This window comes from Myotis myotis, unplaced genomic scaffold, assembly GCF_014108235.1.
Source record: "Myotis myotis isolate mMyoMyo1 unplaced genomic scaffold, mMyoMyo1.p scaffold_m19_p_13, whole genome shotgun sequence".
In the NCBI taxonomy this organism is placed as follows: Eukaryota; Metazoa; Chordata; class Mammalia; order Chiroptera; family Vespertilionidae; genus Myotis; species Myotis myotis.
In genome coordinates, this window is record NW_023416317.1 from 14,066,325 (window position 1) to 14,092,942 (window position 26,618).

Sequence of the window (26,618 nt, forward strand, 5' to 3'; positions counted from 1 at the left end):
ATGGTTTTGATGGGCTTGCTTTGAATTGAATTGGGAAGAGGAAAAGATAAGTATTCTTTTTAAAAAATACATTTTTATTACCTAATATTTGAATAATATATGTAAAAAGTGTGAAACATAAAGTATAACAAGAAAATGAACACCCATTAACCCTTCCCTTTACTTGAAAGTTAGATAATCAATACTTCTACTTCTCTCTGTGTATTACTTCCCTATTTTATTTCTTTAATACTCTTTACAGATAAGTGCAGTATAAATTCTGTGATTCTCTTGCGTTTTTAAAAAATCAATTTATATATAACAGTTCATAAAAATATATTGTGCACATGTAGTCTCTGTGACTTGATTTTTTTCACTTGATGTTATGTTTCTAAGATTCCTCCACTTTCTTGGGTGTAAGTGCAGTTCCTTCATTTTCACTCGTAGAAATTATTTCTTACCTAATTTATTGATTTTCCTACTTACAGTCATGTGAACAAAAATCTCTCCCCTCATAATACTTACATTCTACTTACATTTCATATTTCTTCTTCTGTGAAGTTTCTATGTATGCCTTCAGAATCTTCTCCTGTCATTGTTTGGTTATTGTTTCTTTCTATTGTTAATTTGTGGAATTTTTATAATAAATGCTGGATAATAACTCTTTGTCACTTATATAATAATGAATCCATCAATGCATGTCATTTATCTCTATTTTAGTTTTTCTCTTATAAGTTATATAGTTTCTCCAAAATAGCTTTGCACAGCTTTCATTTGATTTATCTGTAGGCACGTTATTTTGTTGTTGTTGCATTTGTAAATTGATATTTTTGTTAATTATATTTTTTATCTGAAGCTGGTATATAGAAGTTCTATTTAATTTTTATATTAAAATCCAGCCACTATACATAGACAATAATCTGTGAACAATGTCAGTTTTTTCTTAATTTCTATTCTTAATATATTTTACTTATTTATATTAATTTCTTCATTGGCTGAGACCTCAATCTAGTGTTGAGTAGAAGTAGTCATAATTGGTATGCTTATCTTGTTTCTAGTTTTAAAGAAAATGTTCTAGACTGGAAACTATAAAAATCCTAGAAGAAAACATAGGCAGTAAAATCTCAGACATTTCTTGTAGTAATGTTTTATATATCTATCTATCTATATCTATATCTATCTCTCCTCAGGCAAGGGAAACTAAATAAAAAATAAATGAGACTACATCAAATTAAAAAGTTTTTGCACAGCAATGGAAAACTATCAGCAAAATAAAAAGACAACCCACTGAATGGGAGAACATATTTGCAGATACATCTGATTAGGGCTTAATATTCAAAATTTATGAAGAACTTATAAAACTCAACACCAAAAAGCCAAACAATCCAGTTAAAAAATGGGCAAAGGACCTGAATAGACACTTCTCCAAAGAGGACATACAGATGGCCCGTAGACATATGAAAAGATGCTCGACGTCACTAATCATCAGAGAAATGAAAATTAAAACCACAATGAAGTATTATCTCACACCTGTCAGAATGGCTATCATCAGTAAATCAATAAACAAGTGTTGGTGAGGAATGTAGAGAAAAGAGAACCCTCATGTACTGTTTGTGAAAATGCAAATTGGTGCAGCCATTATGGAAAAACAGTATGGAGTATCTAAAATAATTAAAAATGAAACTGCCTTATGACCCAGATTTCTCTTCTGAGAATTTATCTGAAAAAACCTGAAACACTAATTCGAAAGACTATAAGCATTCCTATGTTCATTGCAGTGTTATTTACAATAGCCAAGATTTGGAAACAGCCCAAGTGTCCATCAGTAGATGAGTAGATAAAAGAGCGATGGTACATTTACACAATAAAATATCACTCAGCCATAAAAAGAAAGTAAAAAAGAAAAAGTTTACCCTTTGCAATAGAATGGATAGACCTAGAGAACATTATGCTGAGTGAAAGAAGCCAGTCAGGAAAGACAAGTACCATATGATTTCACTCATATGTGGAATTTAATGAACAAAATGAACTAACAAGCATAATAGAGACAGACTCATAGAAAAAAAAAGTTCTGAAGTCAGTACTGTGAATGAAAAACTTAGTGTTTTTGTTGAATATCTAATTTTCATTTCCAAACATTATATTTTAGCATTTTTGTGCAGGATTTTTTCACCTTTCATGTTGTGTGTGTGTGTGTGCTTATATTATGTTATCTTATACTATATATTTCTGCATATAACATGTATAGCAACTTTGTACTTCTATAATAATGCAATAATTTTAATTACCATGGTTTTATCATATACTTTAATATCTGATAGAACATTTACTCCTCTTCTTTTTCACTGTTATAAATTTCCTGGCTATTTCTACATGTTTATTTGTGCAGATGAATTTTAGAATAATTTTGTTTGTCTTCCCCCTCCAAATTTAATTGGGATTTTGATTATACTCATTAAATATATTAAATAATTTTAAATGACACATTATTTTTATATTTTTACCATTAGGAAAATATCCCTACTGTCTCCATCCTATGCAATCCAGGAATGAGAGCACGTCACTGGAAGCAGATGTCAGAAATTGTAGGCTATGACTTGACTCCAGACTCTGGAACTACACTGAGAAAAGTTTTAAAATTAAACCTTTCACAATACTTGGAACAATTTGAAGTGATAAGTGCAGGTGCAAGCAAGGTGAACATGAAGATAAACTGAAATACTTTATTTAATGAGTTTATTAATCAAATAATTGTGGCTTTGCTGTGGTTGAATGCATAGCACTGGCTAGCAGTAGATGGAGATGAGGGAAAGTGATAGAGGACCACTTCCCCTCCCACTCCCCCCACACACTTCCTACTTCCTTCTACTGAATACAAACTAGAAATGGCTCTTTTGACCTCTTCTTAATTCTGCCACATTCTGATATGCATGGATGATATGCTATCTTGATATATAATCTTTCCATTAATAATATTGGGTGGATGTGTATGTGACATGTGATATGTTGTATGTATTCTAGCAGAATAACTATAGTCCTCTGGGGTTCTTGAAATACCCAGAAAGCATCTTCAGATTATAGACTGGAGAAAGGCTACTTTAGGGAAAGTCCAGGAGGTATTCTATTCTATTGTCTATTTCAGTACTGACAACAAGCTTTCATAGCAAATGCGTTTTGAAAACTATATCATCATTCTTTTTAGGAATTTTTAAATTGTTTAAAAAACTTTTCTAATTTAATTACAGTGTAGCCACAGATTATTTTAAGGCATATACTTACTGAATTTACAAGGGAAAGTCAATACAGTAAATAAGATTCTTTTTTCACAATCGCATTCTTTCTTCTTTCCTCCATTTTAGGAATTTTCATTAGAGAAGGCTATGCATACAATGATGGGAATTTGGGATGATATTGCTTTTCATGTAAGTCTATATCGTGAAACTGGAGTCTGTATTCTTTCTTCAGTAGATGAGATTCAGGCTCTCCTTGATGATCAAATTATAAAAACTCAGACAATGAGAGGATCACCTTTCATTAAACCATTTGAAAAAGAGATCAAGGTATGTTAAACAGGATACCTCCTGGTCATTTGTAAAAATTGCAATCTTATTACATATACTAGAGGCCTGGTGCATGAAATTTGGGCATGAGGGGGGTCCGGGGGGTCCCTCAGCCTGGCCTGCACACACTTCAATCCAAGACCCCTTGGGGGATGTCTGACTGCTGGACATCCCTCTCGCAATCTGGGACTGCTGGCTCCTAACCACTCACCTGCCTGCCTGCCTGATCATCCCTAACTGCTCTCCCCTGCCAGCCTGATTGCTCCTAACTGCCTCTGCCTCGGCCCCTGCCACTGTGGCTTTGTCTGGAAGAAGTCTGGTCTAATTAACATATTACCCTATTATTAGTATAGATACTCTTGTGGAAATAAGTCAGTTTGTTGGATAGCTTTGGAGAAATGCAGGAGCAGATATTTAAAAATTCATGTGGAACTATATAGAACAGATCTGAGACATCAAGTCTAATGATTTTGAAAAGCACACATTATGTTTTGTTAAAAAAATCAAATCCTGCTGAAACTGGTTTGGCTCAGTGGATAGAGCGTCAGCCTGCGGACTGAAAGGTCCCAGGTTCGATTCCGGTCAAGGGCATGTACCTGGGTTGCGGGCACATCCCCAGTAGGAGATGTGCAGGAGGCAGCTGATCGATGTTTCTCGCTCATCGATGTTTCTAACTCTCTATCTCTCTCCCTTCCTCTCTGTAAAAAATCAATAAAATATATTTAAAAAAAAATCAAATCCTGCTCAGCTGGTGTGGCTCAGTAGTGGAACACTGACCTATGAACTAGGAGGTCAAAGTTCAATTCCCAGTCAAGATGCATGCCCAGGTTGTGGGTTTGATCCCAGGTGTGGGATGTGCAGGCAGCAGCCAATCAATGATCATCATTGATGTTTCTATCTCTCTCTCCCTTCCTCTCTGAAATCCATAAAAAAAATATTCTCCAATGACAATAGACTTGGAAGGAAAGCAGTTGGTATTATTAATTCTAACTTTAAACAGCCTAGTCCCTGTTCCATGCTATGTTCTTTTAACTTGTAGTGAAGTTCTGTATACCATGCTTTAATTCTATTTTTGAACAACTAGCTTGAGGGTCTGTTAGAATAATTTATGAATTATTATTATTATTTTTTAAAATATATTTTATTGATTTTTTACAGAGAGGAAGGGAGAGAGATAGAGAGTTAGAAACATCGATGAGAGAGAAACATCGATCAGCTGCCTCCTGCACACCCACCACTGGGGATGTGCCCGCAACCCAGGTACATGCCCTTGACCGGAATCGAACCTGGGACCTTTCAGTCTGCAAGCCAACGCTCTATCCACTGAGCCAAACCGGTTTCGGCTATGAATTATTTTTCACTTGAGAAAAAATAGTTGTATTTGAGACTATAAGATTATTTAATACTAGAGGCCTGGTGCACGAAATTCGTGCACTGGGGTGGGGGGGTGGGGTCCCTCAGCCCGGCCTGCATCCTCTTGCAGTCTGGGAGCCCTCAGGGGATGTCTGACGGATGGGCCTAAGCCGTCAGTTGGACATCATTAGCGCTGCCTCAGAGGTGGGAGAGGCTCCTGTCACCGCTGCTGCGCTTGCCAGCTGTAAACTCGGCTTCTGGCTGAGCAGCTCTCCGGTGCAATGACCACCAGGGGGAAGCTCCTGTGTTGAGCGCCTGGTGGTCAGTGCATGTCATAGCGACCGGTCATTCCACTGTTTGGTCGATTTGCGTATTATCCTTTTATTATATAGGATCCTTATAGTTGATGTGGGTAAATACAGAAAGTAAACAAATTATAATAACTAACACCTTTATAGGTAGTATCAAAATTCTTACTGGGATTATATATAACAGGGAAAATAAAAACAACAAATGGATTTTTCCCCTTGTATTTATTGATTTTTAACTATACTGCTCTAGGCACTTTACATTTATCAGCCCATTTCATTTCCATAGCAGACTTTTAACATAGGCCCCTTTAATATCTGTATTCATAAATAAGGAAATAAAAGCATAGGAGGTTTGCCCAGCTAATAAATGACAGAGCTGGAATTCAAACCAGGGCCTGGTCAGCATGGCTCAGTGGTTGAGCATCAACCTGTGGGCCAGGAGGTTAGGGTTCTATTCCTGGTCAGGCCATATGCCCGGGTTATGGGCTCATATGCAGGAGGTGGCTGATCAATGATTCTCTTTCTTCATGTTTCTGTCTTTCTCTCCCTCTCCCTTCCTCTCTGAAATCAATAAAAATATATTTTAAAGAAACCAAGGTAGATTGGTTTTAATTTAAGTATAGATGGTGTTTTTTATGAAAGACCTTGGCTCTTGATATTCAGAGTAGACAGAGTTGTGTTCTTCCAAAAGAACATAATGCTGTACATTTTCTCATGAATCAGGCTGACCTAGACTTTCCTGATATGTCTGCAGAAATTTCTTGTCTAACAAGGTAGAATTTACAAGATAAATTTAAAAGCTCTTTTAGAAGTTTAAAAACAATAAAAAATGAGGTCTAATCTCTTGACATATTCGACCTTAGGCCAAATATTTAAGAACCAAAGAGAGATTATTTGAATGACTTCAACTAATGAAATATCTTACTGAGTCTTGGAGACCTGTGAGAGTAAGGAGACTCCCGCCCCCCTCCCTCCCATTGTGTTGCTGTGGATCAGGGTTTTTCAACCTGGCACTAAAGACATTTTGGGTTAAATAATTCTTTGTTGTGAGGGTTGTCCTGTACATTGTAGGACATTTAGCTACAATATTCTACTAACTAGATATTAGTAGCACCCTCATCCCGTCGATTGTGACAAATGAGAATGTCTCCAGACATTGTCAAATGTTCCTTGGGATGGGGGACAAAATAGCCCCTAGGTTGATAACCATTGGTGTAGATCAGGGTATATTCCTGGATGCCTTTTGGATGTGGGTGGTTTACCTAGTGATTAGGAAATTGGTCTAAATAACTACAGTCATTTCCAATTGTGAGTTCTAATGATTTAGGAAAACTTCAGACCTCCTAGTGTTTTTCTAAACCCCTGTGAGACACCCATAAGTGATCTTGGGTTGTTGTGCATTGATTTAAAAATAACAGTAAAATTTAAATACACATTTATTGCTATAACTTATTATTTTTCTTTAATAACTGGAATTTAGTATACTATGTTTTTCATTAAGGCCTGGGAGGACCGTTTGATTCGAATACAAGAAACGATTGATGAATGGTTGAAAGTACAAGCTCAATGGCTATACTTGGAGCCCATTTTTTGCTCTGAGGATATCATGCAACAGATGGCAGAAGAAGGACGTCAATTTCAGACAGTAGACAGACATTGGAGAGATGTTATGAAGTTTTGTGCAAAAGATCCAAAGGTGTAGTATTTGTTTTTTCTCTTGCAAATAAAGGGGAACCTTTATTTTGGGCTATTAAAAAAAGCGTTTGGCTTTTTCTGATTAAAAAAATCAAACATGCTCATTGTATAAAAACTGTAAAGTTCAGAAAAAATATAAGAAAGCATTAAAGCAATTTTAATTTTCAATTCATAAGATATACTACTTGTAATTCTTTTACATCAGATTTATTGGGGTGACATTGTTTAATAAGATTATATAGGTTTCAAGTTTATATTTCTATGATACACGATCTGTATGTTGCACTGTGTGCAGACCACCCAATGTCAAATCATCTTCCAGATGTCACCATATGTTTGACCCCCTTTACCCTTTACTACCCCCAAACCCTTTCCTTCTGGTAACCACAGTACTGTTGTGTGTGTCTATGAGTTTTTATTTATTTTTCCTGTTTATTCATTGTTGCTTACAGTTTCATATCCCACATATGAGTGAAATCATAAGGTTCTTACCTTTTTTTGACTAACTTATTTCACTTTAGCATGATATTCTCAAGTTCCATCCATGTTGTTGCAAATGGCAGTATTCATCTTTTCTTATGGCTAAGTAGTATTCCATTGTATATATGTACCACATCCTCTATCGAAGGACACTTTGGTTGTTTCCATGTCTTGGCCACCGTGAATAATGCTGCAATGATTATAGGGGTGCATATACCTTTGCTAAGAAATGTTTTCAACATTTTCGTGTAGATACCCAGAAGTGGGGTTGCTGGGTCCTATGGTAACTCTATTTTTAATTTTTTGAGGAGCCTCCATACTCTTCCATAATGGCTGTACTAGTTTACATTCCCACCAGCAATGGGAATCTTTCTTCACAACCTCTCCAACACTTTTTATTACTTGTCTTGTTGATAGTAGCCATTCTAACAGGTGTGAGAGGGTAGGACATTGTAGCTTTCATTGCCATTTCTCTAATTGATAATGAGGTTGAGCATCTTTTCATATATCTGTTGGCCATTTGTATGTCTTCTTGGGAGAAGTGTTCGGTCCTCTGCCCATTTTAAAATTGGATTATTTGTTTGGCATTGAGTTTTATGTGTTCTTTATATATTTTGGATATTAACTACTTACTGGATGGTAGAGCCGCTTCACATGTACATGTAACTCACTTCACATGTATATTTAACTCACTGATCCCATCCTCTTGTAAAATAAATAGTAAAATAAAATGGAGAGAGAGAGAGAGAGAGAGAGAGAGAGAGAGAGAGAGAGAGAGAGAGAGAGAGAGAGAATAGTGCAGGTGATTCCACTCAATGTCTATATGCTTGGGAGTGAAGGGAAAAAATAATCTGAGGTTTTCTTAGTTGGTTGCATTTGTTCTCTCTCCCCTAGTGTGAGTATAGTACCTTGCTTAGTGTGAGTCTAATGTTAAAAGACATACTATGCATTTTTCATATACATATTATGCAAAGTTCATAGATAAAAGTCCACTTATAAAAATCTAGTATTCAACTTAAGAATTTGTTTCAATACTGGATGAAAAAGTAGCTGTGCTGGACTTACTGAGAGTAAACAGTATACTGATATTTATGAGTCACAAGGATTTTGCCGTATATGTTGACTTTAGATCCTTTGTGAGACATGATTTACAGATCAGAAGTCAGATTTTTTTTTTCTGCAAAAGACCAGATGGTAAATATTTTGGGCTTTGTGAAACGTAGTTTTTCTTTTCTCTTTTTCCCCCCAACTAGTCAACTCTGCTGTCATTGTAGTGAGAAAGCAGCTGGACAATTTGTAACTGAATGGATGTGCCTATGCTAAGTAAATTGTTTATAGACCCTGAGATTGTTGTGTGCCATGAAATATTATTTTAATTTTTTTAACCCCTTAAAGCTGTAAAAACATCCCAGCTCGGTGTTGCTCAGTTGTTAGAGTGTTGGCCCATGCATTGAAGGATCGCAGGTTTGATTCCTGGTCAAGGACATGAATCTGGATTGCAGGTTGGATTCCGGCCAGTCCAGATGAATGCAGGAGGCAACCAGTCGATGTGTCTTTCTCCCACTGAGGTTTCTCTCTCTCTCTTTCTGTGTCTCTTTCCCCTTCCGTTTCTTCCACTCTCTCTCTAAAAAAAAAAAAAAAAAAAAAGAAAGAAAATTTAATGGGAAAAATATCCTCAGGTGAGGATTAACAAAACAAAGAAACAAAAAGGTGTAAAAAATAATCCTTCACTTGTGGGCCATAAAAAAACCTGGCAGCACAATGTATACATACATAAAAAAAATCAAGTTGTGCTCCTTAAATATGTACAATTTTTGTTTGTTAATTATACTTTATAAAATTGAAAAAAGAAAAAGTGGTAGCAGGCTGGATTTAGCCCATGGGATGCAGTTTGCCAACACATACATCTAAATTGTTAAGTTTGTAGTTGACAATTATAAATGTAACTTTTGTTAATCCTCACCTAAGGATATTTCTTCCATTACATTTTCTTTTTTTTTAGAGAGAGTGCATGACAGTCATAACTTCTCATTTGTAACTAGCATTTTGGATTAGAATAGTTGTGGTTTATTGAATTTTAATAATTTCCCATTACAAAAAAATCTTATAACAATTTTCATATACCTTTTGACATATAACATAGATTAATGTTTACATCTTATAATTATACCTAGTATATAAGTGTTGAACTGAATGATTATGTCTCTTTTAGGTTCTTGCTGCTACTTCTTTAACAGGTTTATTGGAAAAACTACAGACCTGCAATGAACTTTTGGATAAAATTATGAAAGGGCTTAATGCATATCTTGAAAAGAAACGACTTTTCTTCCCTCGGTATGATGGATAATCAGTTGTGCTATACTTGAAAGCACTTTCTGATTTGTGATGAATTATAACTAAAGCTTTTGTATTTGCATGTTTTTCTCTAGTTTTTTCTTCTTATCTAACGATGAAATGTTAGAGATTTTGTCAGAGACCAAAGATCCACTTAGAGTTCAGCCTCATTTAAAAAAATGCTTTGAGGGCATTGCTAAATTGGAGTTCCTTCCCAATTTGGACATTAAGGCCATGTATAGTTCTGAAGGTGAGCGTGTGGAGCTGATTGCACTTATTTCCACGTCTGCAGCACGAGGTGCTGTGGAAAAGTGGCTGATTCAAGTGGAAGATTTAATGCTCCGGAGTATTCATGATGTGATTGCTGCAGCCAGGCTGGTGCGTTACCTAGGATTTAATGTATACCTTATATTCTGTAAATGCTTTCCTTTAGGAGGTTTTGAATGGGTTACCAGTAAATTAACATTTAAAGTTCTTACTATTTACAAACATTTATTATTTTATTTACTCTCTTTTGTTTCTAACAATAATTAATATTAGTAAGAATTAATGATAATATGTGATTATGTGCCACAAAAGAATAATAATAAAATGTATATAATTTAGAATGGGGGTGGTGGTTCTAGTGATAGGCAATTAGAGGAAGTAAAATTAAAACAGAACCAAACCATAAATAGGAATTAATCAGGTAAAGAACAAATAGAATACCATCTTGGTATCCAGTATAAAGGCCCTGGGATCAGATAAAACCTCAAAATCAGGTGTTAAATGCATGATCTAGTTCACTTACTGTTGTTTACACTTAATTACTTAAAAACTTCAAACTTGAAATGAGTTGAACAAACATTAAAGGAGGATCTATATTTGAAAGAAATATAATACCTAAGCAGTACATGTACCTCACTTATGCTACTCCGGTTAACCTAATTTTGAATGATAAACTTCAGTATATATCTGCTTTGGGGGACCACAAAGGAACAGTCGTGTATTTAAAAAAAATCATTTAAAAAGGCATTGTAGCCTTATATCCAGCAGCCCACTTTATGTGAATGACGTATCCTTTTTCCTTTACCAAGAGTTCAGGAAGCTCATAATCTTGCAGTGGATATTATGTTCAGCTTCAGTGTTCCTGTAGATAAATATTGACTTTTACTCCCTTTTTTTCTACTTATGACTCTAAACAAACTAAACACATAGGAAAGAATCGATATTTCCCATCAAGTATTTCCTTAATAAATATAGAAGTGTATTTTCCATGTACCTAGCAATAGCTCATCCATTCTTTGAAACTCATCCTTCTTTGAACTTAGGTTAGCTTGTCATTTGTATTTATTACTAAATATTGCTAATCAAAGGTATAATATATACATTCTACTCAAGTGCTCATAAGACACATTCAAAAATAGACCACATACTGGGTCACAAACACAGTCTCCCCAACTTCAAGAAGATTGAAATCATACCAAGCATCCCTTTGAAATACTTTAAGCAATAATAAAAAAAGAAAGACATGAAAGTATACTTTGAAGTCGAAAGCCCAGATTGTTCAATATAATTGAACAAAATACAGGGTGAAACAAAAGTAGGTTTTTAATTGTAAGCATGTGAAACACAGAGATTATTTTATTATTATTTAGTAATTATATTATTTTCCATAGGATCAACTGTAAACTTACTTTTGCCCCACCCTACATATGATTATTCAAATGATATACTCTGGTCATACAAATTTTTAGAATTGCTATGGATTAATAATACAAGGGCTCTAACTACTAGGCCAATTTTCCACTAAATTGTATAAGTTAATTTATTAGACTGATTTATTTATTTTTAAAATGTTTTTATTCATCTTAGAGAGAGAGGGAGAGAGAGAGAGAGATAGAAACATTGATGAGAGAGAAACATTAATCATCTGCCTTCTGCATGCTCCCTACTGGGGATTGAGTCCACAACCTGGGCTTGTGGCCTGACCGGAAATTGAACCAGTGACCTCTTGGTCCATGGGACAATGCTCAACCAACTGAGCCATACTGGCTGGGCTGATTTATTTTTTTACAGTTTAATTTCTGTAATGGAAGTAATATGTATTCTAATAGAAGTAATATGTATTCTATTCGTAAAACTTGACAACTCTCCACAGCAAAAGAACATAAAAATTATATACATATTTTAAAAATATAATCATAATTTATAAAAAATGTTCAGGTATTTTAAATAGTCACCTAACATTTTTCATGAGTATGTGATATTCTAGCCTACAATGTACCAAATATTTTGCTTCTCTGTTGTTAGACATTTAGCTTTTTGCTTTTTCCCTTTAGAAATCTTTTAAAGTTAGAAATGCTTTTTTATTATTCAGGCTTATCCAGACTCTACAAGAAGAGACTGGGTTCGAGAGTGGCCTGGACAAGTTGTACTTTGTGTTTCTCAAATGTTCTGGACTTCTGAGACACAGGAAGTTATAAGTGATGGGGCAAAGGTAAAGCATTATTTGATTTTAAGTAACATTCTTTTCTATATGCTTTGTTTCTTTGTTAGCTTATCTGTTATTTTTAAAGCCAATTTTCTCCCGAATTTCTACATGTAGCATTAAAATTATATAATTATTTGAGAACTTGTTATATTTTATGCTAGGCTTAGACAAAAATCACTCTATTCTATAATTCATTTCTCTATTGAGGTATATTATGAAGTCAGAATTGTTTTGTATAAGAGTAAATATATAAAGCACATATTTTAGGTACTATATGAGATTAGTTTAATTGCTTTTTTATTTTTTAGGGATTAATTAAGTACTATAAGGAACTTCAGAATCAGCTAAATGATATTGTAGGGCTGGTAAGAGGAAAACTATCGAAGCAGACCAGGACTACTCTGGGCGCTTTGGTTACTATTGATGTCCATGCTAGAGACGTGGTCATGGACATGATTGATGTGGGTATGTGACTTTTTTCTTTAATGTTAAAGATAAAATATTAATAACTTCTAGCAACAAAGATTTATACTATATGTATACTATAGAATTTATTATATATGATCTTTTCTACATATTGGAAAACATGAATTGTTTTAATATTTGCTATATTTATAAAAGATGATAGAATACCTATTTTTCAAATTATTTCTATTAGGATCATGTATCCTGTTTTACTTTATTCTTTTTAGGTGTCTCACATAATACAGATTTCCAGTGGCTTGCTCAGCTTCGATATTACTGGGAATATGAGAATGCTCGAGTTCGCATCATTAATTGCAATGTTAAATATGCTTATGAATATCTTGGCAACTCACCTCGACTTGTCATTACTCCTCTAACTGACAGATGTTACAGAACATTGGTATGCATTTAAATTATTTTAATTCACACATTAAACTTTACTTTTTAGTGTGGTCATATTTTTTTGTCCAAAGTTAACATGGCTATCCTCATTTTATTCTCTTATTGGTGATAGTTGAATACAGCTATTCCTTCCTAATTCTAAATTTCTTTTATGTGAAATTATCATAATGAATATTTAATTCTTGGTGCTTTTGTAGAATACAAGTATGTTTAAATTCTAATGTTTGAAAATCGTGAGCACTCCCATTGGGAATAATTAGAAAAAGGAAAATACTGAAGAAATAAGAGAAAAATCAAAGCTTTGGAAAATATTATCAGTTTTTGCAGTGGAGTTCTGGGAGAGATGACAGGAAGATGAGGAAAGTACAGTTGGGCCTTAGAACTCCAAGTTAGTTCTGTTGAATAGGAGGGAGAGACCTGAAACGTAGGGAGTTGGCCCTGAGGTCTATGTTTGGTGGGAAGGTATGGAAGATAGAGCTATGACTATTAAAATAGAAACATTAGGATTAGGGTTTCCAGATAAAATACAGGACTCCCAGGTAAATTTGAATTTCAAATAAACAACAAATACATTTTTAAGATAAATAAGTCCTAAATATTGTATGGGACATATTTATTCATTGTTTATCAGAAATTAAAATTTAACTTGGTATCCTATATTTAAATTTGCTAAATCTCACAACTGTATTTGGAAATTGAGGAGGAACATCAAGAAACACCAAGTAAAGTAAGTAAAATTAAAGTGTCTTTGATTGAGTTCTCTAGAAGCAGAGATGAAATGACAATTGTTGGGCAAATGATTTACTAGAGAATGCTCTTAGTACAAATCTGTAAGGAAGTGAGGAAAACAGGGGAAAGCTAAGGAGAGATGTGATTTCATTGGATATATTTCCTTAGCCTGATCTCACAGGGAGTTTTGGAACATGAATTACATCACAAAGGTACTTCACTTTTAGGCAAAGGGGCTGGCTTTTATATTCCTTTATAGTCATTGGCTGTGGGTCACCCATAGGTTTAGGGGTATAAGTGAGCTATCAGGGATTTGCCAGTGAGGTAGCTTCTATTAGTTGAGAACAATTTCCAGGAGAAAAGAACAGGTGGGAGCTATTTGTAGCTGACACTCCAGCAAGTGGGAGATGGATGCAATGGTCAGTAAAGGGAATATGGGTAGGATGTTAGTGCATCTACAATAAAATGTTTCACCAAATCCTCTAATTTCTCAGGAAGCTACCTGAGGGCAGATACCATGTCTGGCTTGGTTTCTATTCTAGTGTGAACAAGTACATAATTACTCTTTAAATATTTGTTGAGTAAATGAATCTCAAGCTTCCATGTCCTATCTGGACCCTCAGAGACATCAAAAGCTGTGAATACTTGTAAGGTGGAAGCTGTAAAATCAAAAGCACATTAAGCACTTGTATACAACACTAGAATGAAAAACAAAATAAATCTCCTAGGATACGTATTATCTATATACTAGTGACCTGGTGCACAGATTTGTGCGCATTGAAAGGCAATTAACTAGAAGGTGGCCAGTGGGGCAGGACTGGGCGAGATGGGCCAGACACGCTCTGCTGCCAACCTCCCAGTTTCTCCCCTGCTGGCCATACCTGGGGAGCGCTGTGGCTCAACGGGTGTCCGTGGAGTCAGTATGGGGTCCCTCTGGCAGGTGGGGTTCCTTGGCCTGGCCTACGGGGATCGGGCCTAAACCGGCTCTCTGACATCCCCCAAGGGGTCCCAGAGTGTGAGAGGGCACTCTGCAAAGTTGCTGTCGTACAGGGTGTGGAATGCAAATACAAGTGTGCAATAAACCAGATTCGGCGCGACAGTGCCTCCCCAATAACATAACCCATGGCCAAAGGTGGAATTGCACGGCCCCACGAGGAATCATGCTCCCTCTTCTCTGATTTTGGGGTGTGTCACCTGAGAACCGCTGCTGCCAAGTCACTGTAGCTCGGCAGATCCTTCGTTGAGCGTCTGCCCCCTGGTGGTCAGTGTGCATCATTGCAACTGGTCGGGCGGGCAGAGGGACACTTAGCATATTAGCCTTTTATATATCTACTAGAGACCCAGTGCACGAATTTGTGCACAGGTGGGGTCCAGCTGGCCCACCCCGATGGGGGCCCATTGGGTCAGGCTGGCAGTGGGGACGGGCTGTGGGAGGTTGGCCGGCCAGAGTGAGGGGCCATGGGTGGTGGGCCTGCCAGCCCTGCCCCCAATTGGGGTGTTGGCGGTTGATCAGGGGGCCAGGCAAGCTGGTAGCGGGGGGGGGGGGGGGCAATCAGGGCCTGGATCAGGCTGGTTGGGTGCTGCAGTGCACATCATAGCCACTGGTCGTTATGGTTGTCTGGTTGTTCCACCAGTCCAGGCACTAGGCTTTTATCTATCTATCTATATAGATAGATATATAAACTATCTATATAGATAGATAGATAAAAGCCTAAGCGATCATTCGACCCGTAGCTATGATGCACACTGACCACCAAGGGGCAGATGCTCAACACACAGGCATGGAAACATGGAACAGACTGATGAATCTCAGAGGGAAGGAGAGAGGGGTGGAAGAGATTAACCAAAGATCTTATATGCATACTAGAGGCTCGGTGCATGGATTCTTGCACTGGTGGGGCCCCTTGGCCTGTCCTACGGAGACTGGGCCGAAACCAGCTCTCCAACATCCCCCGAGGGGTCCCGGATTGTGAGAGGGCACAGGCCGGGCTGAGGGACCCCACCGGTGCATGAATCTGTGCACCAGGCCTCTAGTATAGATATAAAAGACTAAGTGTCTGTCTGACTGGTAGCTGTGATGCGCACTGATTACCAGAGGGCAGACACTCAACTCAGAAGCTGCGATGACACTCAATGGCTATTTAAAATAAACAGCACCATGGACTTGATGCTGACAAATCAACACTCGGCTTCCCCCAAGTGGGATACAGGCCCTGCCACCACCCCGGAGCTACACCCCACCAAATCGCAGCCAACGCTGCCAAGACCCCCTGGCCCAAAATGCAGCCCATAGCCCAGCCCAGCCTGGAAACAGTCACTGTGGATGCCAGGTAATGACATTATGTAGCAATGCCCAACTTCCTCTCCCTAGCAACTAGCCTCTTTGGAGTTTCTTCAGCCCAGGAACACGACTTGCTTTATAGCCAGGTGCAAACATTTCACAGTTCAACCAAATATTTGTGAAATGTTTTCCTGTGCTTCATCTCATTTGATCCTCACAGAAGTCCTGGAGTAGGTACACAGGAGACACAGTAGAATCCTGTTTTCTTTTCATTAACTGGAAAACAGAGATTTAGGAAGTTTAGAAACTTGACCTGACTGAAAAGAAGTAAGAAATGGTGGACCTTGAAAATGACTTCAGGTTTTCTCACTGCACAGAATATAGTCCAACACTGCTACAGTTAACTATTCTACCCTTTGTTCTCCCTGCATGATCTACAATAATAATCTGCTTTGTGTTGATATTTACTGCTGTGTTGCTGACAATTAGCTGAACGAGAAGTTGGGGTGCTTCACTGGGCTAGAAAAAGTTTAGCTAAATCAGAAAGCAGGTATATAGCAGGAGAAACCAAGATGGCGACATAGTAAACACCAAAGTTTGCTGCCTCGAACAACCACTTCAAAAATACAACTAAAAGACGGAATGGACATCATCCAGAACCACAGGAAAGCTGGCTGAGTGGAAATTCTACAACTAGAAAGAAAGAGAAAAGCATACCGAGACTCAGAGGAGGCGCAGTGCGGAAGTAAAATACTAAGGTGCGGAGGTGCATGCGGAGCAGGCTGGCGGCTGAGGGCGTGGTTGTCGTTTTCAATCGGGAGGGAGTCTCAGGCTTTGAGCTCCAGTTCCGGGCGAGTCTCTGGGGACCCAGACTCATACGGGAGAAGCAGGACTGTCTGGCATCGGTCGGAACTTGAGGGCAGCTTTCTCTCAGAGGGGCATGCAGAGATTGCCCAGACACTGAGAAGCAGAGCCTTTGAGAGCAGCCATAACTGCTAGCCCCACCCTGTTGATCCTGTGGGACCCGCCCCGCCCAAGCCCTGCAGGGAGGCTTTTGCTGGATAGCCTAAGGCAGAGGCTAGATTAGCACCTCCCTAGAGATCCAGGAGACAGGAGCCACCCAGAGGTCAGAGTGGGACCATCCAGTTTGCAGCTCTGTGGAACCTTAAAGGACACACTCAGGGGGCAGACTCAGTGAGCACCAAAGTCCCACTGAAGCAAGTCTTGTCCCAGAGGGGTGTCTCCCGCACAGAAGTTCTCCCACTGCAGACACAGCTGATTCTCATAGCCAATTGGCCTGGAGGTCAATTCCTCCCAGTGACACAACAATCAAGGCTTAACTACAACAAGACTGTGCACAAAGACCACAAGGGGGTGCACCAAGAGTGTCCTCCTCAGGTAATTGGGGAGGCTGAGCCACTGGGCCCTAGAGGACACTTAGCACTGAAAACCACTCTATCAACACAGGGAAGCATAAAAAATGCAGAGACAAAGAAAAAGGACACAAATGACAGAAATGGAGGAAAGCAAAATACTGGATATAGAGTTCAAAACCACACATTTAAGGCTTTTCAAGAATTTTCTAGAAACTGCCTATAAACTTAATGAGACCTACAAGAAATCTAATGAGACCCTTGAGGCTGTGATAAAGGACCAACTAGAAATTAAGCATGCACTGACTGAAATAAAGAATATTATACGGAATCCCAACAGCAGACTAGAGGATCGCAAGAATCAAGTCAACTATTTGAAATACGAAGAAGCAAAAAACACCCAACCAGAAAAGCAAAATGAAAAAAGAATCCAAAAATATGAAGATAGTGTAAGGAGCCTCTGGGACAGCTCCAAGCGTACCAACATCTGAATTATGGGGGTGCCAGAAGAAGAGAGAGAGAAAGATATTGAAAACCTATTTGAAGAAATAATGACAGAAAACTTCCCCTACCTGGTGAAAGAAATAGACTTACAAGTCCAGGAAGCGTAGAGAACCCCAAACAAAAGGAATCCAAAGAGGACCACACCAAGACACATCATAATTAAAATGCCAAGAGCAAAAGATAAAGAGAGAATCTTAAAAGCAGCAAGAGAAAGACAGTCAGTTATTACCTACAAGGGAGTACCCATACGACTGTCAGCTGATTTCTCAACAGAAACCATGCAAGCCAGAAGAGAGTGGCAAGAAATATTCAAAGTGATGAATGCCAAGAACCTACAACCAAGATTACTTTATCCAGTAAAGCTATCATTCAGAATTGAAGGTCAGATAAAGAGCTTCACAGATAAGGAAAAGCTAAAGGAGTTCATCACCACCAAACCAGTATTATATGAAATGCTGAAAGGTATCATTTAAAAAGAGGAAGAAGAAGAAAAAGGTAAAGATATAAATTATGAAGAACAAATACATATCTATCAACAAGTGAATCTGAAAATCAAGTGAATAATCTGATGAACAGAATGAACTGGTGATTATAATAGAATCAGGGGCATAGAAGGGAGTGGACTGACTATTCTTGGGGGGGAAAGGGGTGAGGGGGATTCGGGAAGAGACTGGACAACAATTGTGCACCTATGGATGAGGATAGTGGGTGGGGAGTGAGGGAGGTGGGTGGGGTGGGAACTGGGTGGAGGAGAGTTATGGGGGGGGAAAAGAGGAACAACTGTATTAATCTGAACAATAAAGATTTAATTAATCAAAACAAACACAAAAAGCAGGTATAATTAAGCAAGTTTATTCTATATATGTAAAAGGCTAAGTTGACTTGCACATGCGCAATACATATAAAGCTCTCACTGGAGCCAATCACATGCGTGTGTTTCGATCTGTCATTGTCGATCATGAATTTGGTTGACACTTCTATTATAGAGAAAGGGCGAATAGTGATATTAAAATATTTCTTCTAATTTCCTATCAATGTGCACAAATCCGTGCACCAAGACACTAGCCCATAATAAAAGGAGCAGACTTGTAAGAATTTTCTTGAAATTGTAAAGAGAAAGGTTTCTAGCAATCAAATGAATGGACATTAACAGTGTAGCATTTATCATAAATTTAAGATAGGTAAAATATCATTGATATTGCCTTTATTTAGATGTCTATTATTTTATTTTAGTAAATGTAAAAATATTATTTTATAGGTTTATTTATTACTTATTTTTAAAATAGTCTTTTAAAAGAGCAGTTTTAGGTTCTCAACAAAATTAAGTAGAAAGTACAGAAGTTCCCATAAACTTCCTGCCTCCCTATATGTACAACCATGTGTCCCTTAACCTTATTTCTCCTAAAAGGAGTCAAGTTTTACAAACTCTCATATTGGTTTTTATGAAGCAAACTTCATAGTTAGAGAGTTGACTGTAATCTATATACTTCTAAAAATGTTCCGCCTCTGTTCCAGTCATTGTGGAAACCCAGAAAGCATTCAGATACTGCTGATGTTGTGCTTATTGAACTTAAAGACTAAGTGAGAGGGAAAAATCGACATAATTACCTGTAAGGCAAGGTAGAAAGCAATATTAGTGGTAGGAGAAGTATAGAATAGTGTATGGGAATAGAGAACATACCAAGAGTATCAGGATCAATAGCCAGGGTGAATCATAGATAAAATTATATAATAGGTCATGTTTCTCTTCCAACTGATGGGTCCCCATTCATAACACCCACTTTCAAATATGTACTCTCTTTGAGGCTAGCCAAGAGATTTTCATTATGGAACTCTATAATTATCTCCACAGCCACTTCTAATTAAACCTTTCTGACCAAATTGTAACACCTCAAGGCTAGATTTTCTTTGTTTTTAAAGGCAAATGGAATACTGTACATGCAAAGTATTAAAGGATAAGGAGATTTTGATACATTTTCACTTTTTTGAACTCTATAAACTGCTTACTTTTTGTACAGCTAGAAAATTGTGTGCTAAAAATTAACTGAAAAATGTAATTTTATTACTGCCTCTCTGAAGTTACAACTAAAACTAAATCCATTTTGGAAGTGATTATGTGTGTTGTTTTCAGTTAAGCATGGATTATTTCTTTTCACAAAAATGTTTCTTTTCAGATAGGTGCCTTCTATTTAAATCTTGGAGGTGCTCCAGAAGGACCAGCAGGCACAGGAAAAACTGAAACCACCAAGGACTTGGCTAAAGCTCTTGCTGTACAGTGTGTGGTGTTCAACTGTTCAGATGGGTTAGATTATCTAGCAATGGGAAAGGTAAAGTTACATTTTAAATGTTACCAACTTATAGCTAGGTGTAACTGGATAAACTGAAGCAAACTCAGTTAAACATTATTTGAATGTAGTTTAAGCATTACTTGAACCTTGGGTTTACAGATAACAACATTGTTTATATCTTTGGGCTTTTATTAACCTTAATTTTCAGTTTTTACTTAAAAGGTTAAATGTTTGTTTTAATAAGTGATGCCTTTTCCTAAGAAAAATTATCTTCCTTTTTTCTGGTCCTTAGTTTTTTAAAGGATTGGCTTCTTCTGGTGCTTGGGCTTGCTTTGATGAATTTAATCGAATTGAGTTGGAAGTGTTGTCAGTGGTAGCTCAACAGATCCTTTGCATTCAGAGAGCCATTCAACAGAAGCTGGATGTGTTTGTTTTTGAAGGGACAGAACTTAAACTCAATCCCAACTGTTTTGTAGCTATTACCATGAATCCTGGCTATGCAGGACGTTCTGAATTGCCAGACAATCTTAAGGTAATATTTTTTAAGAATGTAAATTTGTTAATCAAAGTAGCAGCATAACCCACTCAAAAGGTATATTTTCTCACATGTTTTTGTAATTTCTCTTTTCTATTTTCTGCATGGTAAACCTCCAAAAACGCTTTTAGGTGTCTAAAAAAAATTAAAGGGCACAAAACTATTAACGTGCTAGTGAAAAATTAAAGAGTTAATGAAAAGTTGCTGCATTGGGTGAATAAACTTGAATATCAACACATTATTTTTGGGTGCTTATGCTTAGTATTAAAATGGTTTTCTTTATGTAAATAATATATTTCATTTATTATATACTTCAGGTTCTTTTTAGAACAGTGGCTATGATGGTTCCAAACTATGCCCTCATAGCAGAAATCTCCCTCTACTCCTATGGATTTCTGAATGCAAAACCTTTGTCTGTGAAGATAGTAATGACCTATAGGCTTTGCTCAGAACAGCTCTCATCGCAGTTTCATTATGACTATGGAATGCGAGCAGTGAAAGCAGTTTTAGTGGCTGCTGGAAACCTAAAACTAAAATTTCCAAATGAAAATGAAGATATACTTGTAAGTATACATACATGAATGAATACATACATTGTGAAAGAAAGTCTGAGTAAAAGATAATTTTTTTAGTGTGGTTAATCAGGAACTATAGGCAAAAAAGAGAGTTCTTGCTTTGAGCCTTTTTATAAGAGGTTGAAATGATAGTTTAGGGGTTATGTTATTCATTATACTTTATGTAAATGCAAGGACCTTTTGGTTCGATAAGCATAGTGTTGGCTTTTCAGTATGGGGATTCCATGGAACAATGTAAAATAAACTTTGACTTTGGGTATGGGGAGGAAAGGGCAAATACTGGCAATTAACTTAATATTGCACTTTTTGGATGCTTTTAGCTTCTTCGATCCATTAAAGATGTAAATGAACCAAAGTTTTTATCACATGATATACCCTTATTTAATGGAATAACTAGTGACTTATTTCCTGGCATTAAACTTCCTGAAGCTGACTATCATGTAAGTAAACCTCTGAGAATAACTTACTCCGCAAACAAATTTATCTCATGACTTAATAGTTTACAAGGTGTTCTTTTAAAAAATATATTTTATTGATGTTTTACAGAGAGGAAGGGAGAGGGAGAGAGATAGTTAGAAACATCGATGAGAGAAGCATCGATTCAGCTGCCTCTTGCATGCCCCCTACTGGGGATGTGCCCGCAACCCGGGTACATGCCCTTGACTGGAATTGAACCTGGGACCCTTCAGTCCCCAGGCTGACGCTCTATCTGCTGAACCAAACCGGTTAGGGCTACAAGGTTTTATTAAATGGGTGAAATCATTCTGTTGGGAGGATAAACCCCTAGTTTGGTCACCTTAATATGAAAATGAGTAAATTTTACTAGTACATTCTGTTATATGATACTAGGGTTGACAAAGTTCAGGTCAAAGATGATTGTTGTAAGAGAATAAGTATTTTCTATCGTGTGATTTCTAATACTTACTACTATCCTATCTAATAAAAGACAAAAGGGGTAATTAACCGTACCTCCGCTATGCTTCCCATTGGCTAATCAGGGCGATATGCAAATTAACTGCCAACAAAGATGGCGGCCGGCAGCCACGCAGCTGAAGCGAACATGAGGCTTGCTTGCTCCAGTGATGGAGGAAGCGAAGGTTCCCCGCCTGCCACGGCTGGCTCTGAGGCTGAAAGCAACAATGTTTCAATTATAGAAGCTAAACAAACCCCAGATACCTGCTTTCAGCCAGCTGTGGCCTCAGAGCTGGGAGTGCCAGTGATGGCAACAATGTTTCAATTATAGAAGGTAAATAAATCCAAGAATTAAAAAAAAGAAAAAAAGGAGAGGCTGGGAGCTTCAGTCACCCGCCCACCTGAAAACGGCCCTCAGCCCCTCACCCAGACTGTCCAGGCACCCCAGTGGGGACCCCCACCCTAAAGGGGGTGTGGCCAGCCTGAAAACAGCCATCAACCCCTCACCCAGGCTGGCCAGGCACCCAAGTAGGACCCCCACCCTGATCTGGGACACCCTTCTAGGCACACCAGCCGGCCCCCACTCATGCACCAGGCCTCTATCCTATATAGTAAAAGAGTAATATGCAAACTGACCCTAATAGCAGAAAGACTGGGAATGACTGATCACTATGACACACACTGATCACCAGGGGGCAGACGCTCAATGCAGGAGGTGCCTTCTGGTGGTCAGTGCGCTCTCACATGGGGAAGCTCTGCTCAGCCACAAGGAAGGCTGATGGCTGCCAGTACGGCGGTGGTGGTGGGAGCCTTTCCTGCCTCCTAAGCAGCTCTAAGGATGTCTGACTACAGCTTAGATCTGCTCCCTGCTGGCAAGTGGGAATCCCCTGAGGGCTGCTGGGCTGCCAGAGGGATGCATGATTGCCATCTTAGGCCCAATCCCCTGGGGAACAGGCCTAAGCCAGCAAGTGGTCATCCCCCGAGGGGTCCCAGACTGCGATAGGGCACAGGTGGGCTGAGGGACCCCCCGCTCTGCCCCGGGTGCACAAATTTTTGTGCACCAGGCCTCTAGTGTATACTATAATACTGTTGTATACTTCAGCTGGTAACAAAAGATTCTAAGCTGAAAGTGGTAAAACATCTTATAGTTAACAACGATTTGTTTCTCAAATTTAAATAATATGGTTGCTCTTTTTTTTTTTAAAGAAACAAAGTATGTGTATTTCCAATTCCATTTAAATTATTGACAGAGGGGGAAACCAAGATGGCGGCATAGGTAGACACCGGAAATTGCTGCCTCGCACAACCACTTCAAAAATACAACTAAAAGACAAAACGAACATTATCCAAAACCACAGGAAGGCTGGCTGAGTGGAAATTCTACAACTAGAAGGAAAGAGAAAAGCACACTGAGACTCAGAGGAAGTGCAGAAGTAAAGTGCAGGGGTACAGAGGCGTGCGGAAAGGGCTGGCAGCTGAGGACGCAGTCCACGTGGAAAGGGCTGGAAACTGAGGACACAGTTGTCTTTTTCAATCGGGAGGGAGTTGCAAGCTCCCAACTGCTCTGAACTACAGTTCCGGGTGAGTCTCTGGGGACCCAGACTCATACGGGAGAAACAGGACTGTCTGGCATTGGTCGGAACTTGAGGGCGGCCTTCTCTCAGAGGTGCTTGCAGCAATTACCAACACTGAGAAATAGGGCCTCTTAGGGCAGGACTGAGGAGCAGCCATAGCTGCTTGCTCTGCCCTGTTGATCCCCTGAGACCCCGCCCACCCAAGCTGTGCACAGAGACTTTTGCATATGAAAGGCCTGACCCTTTGCAATCTGAAAATTACCTAACAAACTGCAGCTGTGTCTGAGAAAGCCAGAACATCCAAAAGAAGGCCCAAGGCCCCACAGCAGCTTGCATTGCTTCACAGCTGGGCTCCTGCTGGTTAGCCTCAGGCAGAGGCTAAATTAGCACCTCCTTAGAAATCCAAGAGCCAGTGTACCCAGTAGTCAGAGTGGGACCATCCAGATTACAACTCCACAGATCCATAAGGGACACATTCAAGGGGCAGACTCAGTGAGCAACAAACTCCCACTGAAGTAAGTCTTGCCCCAGAAGGGTGTCTTCAGCACAGAAGTTCTCCCACTGCAGACACAGCTAATTCTCACAGCCAATTGGCCTGGAGGTCAATTTCTCCCAGTGACACCTACAACAATCAAGGCTTAACTACAACAAGACTGTGCACAAAGCCCACAAAGGGGTGCACCAAGAGTGTCCACCTCAGGTAATTGGGGAGGCTGAGCCACTGGGCCCTATAGGACACCTAGCACAGAAACCAGCTCCATCAACACAGGGAAGCATAAAAATGCGGAGACAAAGAAACAGGTCACAAATGACAGAAATGGAGAAAAGCAAACTACTGGATATAATTCAAAACCACCCTTATAAGGTTTTTCAAGAATTTTCTAGAAACTGCCAATAAATTTAGTAAGACTCTCAATAAGTCTAGTGAGACCACCAATAAACTTAGTGAGACCCTCAAGAAATCTAGTGAGACCCTCGAGGTTATGAAAAAGGACCAACTAGAAATTAAGCATACACTGACTGAAATAAAGAATATTATACAGAGTTCCAACAGCATACTAGAGGATCACAAGAATCAAGACAAAGATTTGAAATACGAAGAAGCAAAAAACACCCAACTGGAAAAGAAAAAAGAATCCAAAAATATGAAGATAGTGTGAGGAGCCCCTGGGACAACTTCAAGCGTACCAACATCCGAATTATAGGGGTGCCAGAAGAAGAGAGAGAGCAAGATATTGAAAACCTATTTGAAGAAATAATGACAGAAAACTTCCCTTATCTGGTGAAAGAAATAGACTTACAAGTCCAGGAAGCACAGAGAACCCCAAACAAAAGGAATCCAAAGAGGACCACACCAAGACACATCATAATTAAAATGCCAAGAGCAAAAGACAAAGAGAGAATCCTAAAAGCAGCAAGAGAAAGAAAATCCGTTACCTACAAGGGAGTACCCATACGACTGTCAGCTGATTTCTCAACAGAAACTTTGCAGGCCAGAAGGGAGTGGCAAGAAATATTCAAAGTGATGAATGCCAAGAACCTACAACCAAGATTACTTTACCCAGCAAAGCTATCATTCAGAATTGAAGGTCAGATAAAGAGCTTCACAGATAAGAAAAAGCTAAAGGAATTCATCCTCACCAAACCAGTAGTATATAAAATGCTGAAAGATATCCTTTAAGAAGAGGAAGAAGAAGAAAAAGGTAAAGATACAAATTATGGACAACAAATACACATCTATCAACAAGTGAATCTAAAAATCAAGTGAATAAATAATCTGATGAACAGAATAAACTGGTGAATATAATAGAATCAGAGGAATAGAAAGGGAGTGGACTATTCTTGGGGGGGGGTTAGGAGTGTGGGGGATGCAGGAAGAGACTGGACAAATATCGTATACCTAGGGATGAGGACAGTGGGGGGTGGGTAAGGGCAGAGGGTGGGGTGGGAACGGTGGAGGGGAGCTATGGGGGAAAAAAGAGGAACAGCTGTAATAATCTGAACAATAAAAATTTAATTAAAAAATATAAATAAATAAATAAATAAATAAATTATAGACAGAGGGGGCATACACACACACACACACACACCAGAGTCCCGGTGTACTAGGAGGGTATCTCTCAGCTCGGCCTGTGCCCTCTCACAGTCTGGGACCCCTTGCCCCTCACTGCCTGCCTGCAGCGGAGGTGGGAGAGGCTCCTGCCACCACTGCTGTGCTTGCCAGCCATGAGCCGGCTTCTGGCTGAGCAGTGCTCCTCCTGTGGGAGTGCACTGACCACCAGTGTGTATCATAGCGACCATATTATTATTCAACTCTCACTCCTTCTCTCTATTGATATTACAGTAGGTCGTCAGGTTACGTAGGAGATTTTCCTACGGCACGATGTAATGTGATTTTTGCTATAAGTCGGAACCTACCTACATAAGCACCTATGTCACTCACACGGAGCATATACACAGCAGTAGTGAAGTGAAACAGTAAAAACAATTTAAAAGAAAGATAACAATTCCTGACCTTTACTTGTGGTAAATAAATAATAAAAAACATAAAACACGTATGTACATATGTCAAAATGACGGAAATTTTTTTTTATATAAATAAATGGGAGATGGCAGTGTAACCATGAAACGACATACGTTGAGTCCAGCATAACCCGAGGACTGTCTGTACTTTGAAATCTTTTTTTGTTAGTTTGAGCTTTTATATCATTAAGTTATCACTTGACTTAAAGCATTATTTACTTTTTGCCTCCTTTTTTTTAATTTTGAAAGGCATTGGGGGTCACAGGAGCTTA

The 26,618-nt window shown here is 38.6% G+C and overlaps 1 protein-coding gene across 1 annotated transcript in view; it reads left to right on the forward strand.

Moving 5' to 3' along the window:
• Nucleotides 1-26,618, forward strand: part of DNAH12 (dynein axonemal heavy chain 12) — a 233,864-nt gene that overhangs the window by 66,346 nt on the left and 140,900 nt on the right. Inside the window, exons 18-29 of the mRNA XM_036331828.1 lie at nucleotides 2,490-2,675; nucleotides 3,339-3,539; nucleotides 6,705-6,899; nucleotides 9,591-9,712; nucleotides 9,808-10,090; nucleotides 12,072-12,191; nucleotides 12,494-12,650; nucleotides 12,878-13,050; nucleotides 20,114-20,266; nucleotides 20,520-20,759; nucleotides 21,080-21,325; nucleotides 21,658-21,777. Coding sequence (XP_036187721.1) covers nucleotides 2,490-2,675; nucleotides 3,339-3,539; nucleotides 6,705-6,899; nucleotides 9,591-9,712; nucleotides 9,808-10,090; nucleotides 12,072-12,191; nucleotides 12,494-12,650; nucleotides 12,878-13,050; nucleotides 20,114-20,266; nucleotides 20,520-20,759; nucleotides 21,080-21,325; nucleotides 21,658-21,777 — 2,196 coding nt within the window. The remainder of the gene's footprint in view (nucleotides 1-2,489; nucleotides 2,676-3,338; nucleotides 3,540-6,704; nucleotides 6,900-9,590; nucleotides 9,713-9,807; nucleotides 10,091-12,071; nucleotides 12,192-12,493; nucleotides 12,651-12,877; nucleotides 13,051-20,113; nucleotides 20,267-20,519; nucleotides 20,760-21,079; nucleotides 21,326-21,657; nucleotides 21,778-26,618) is intronic.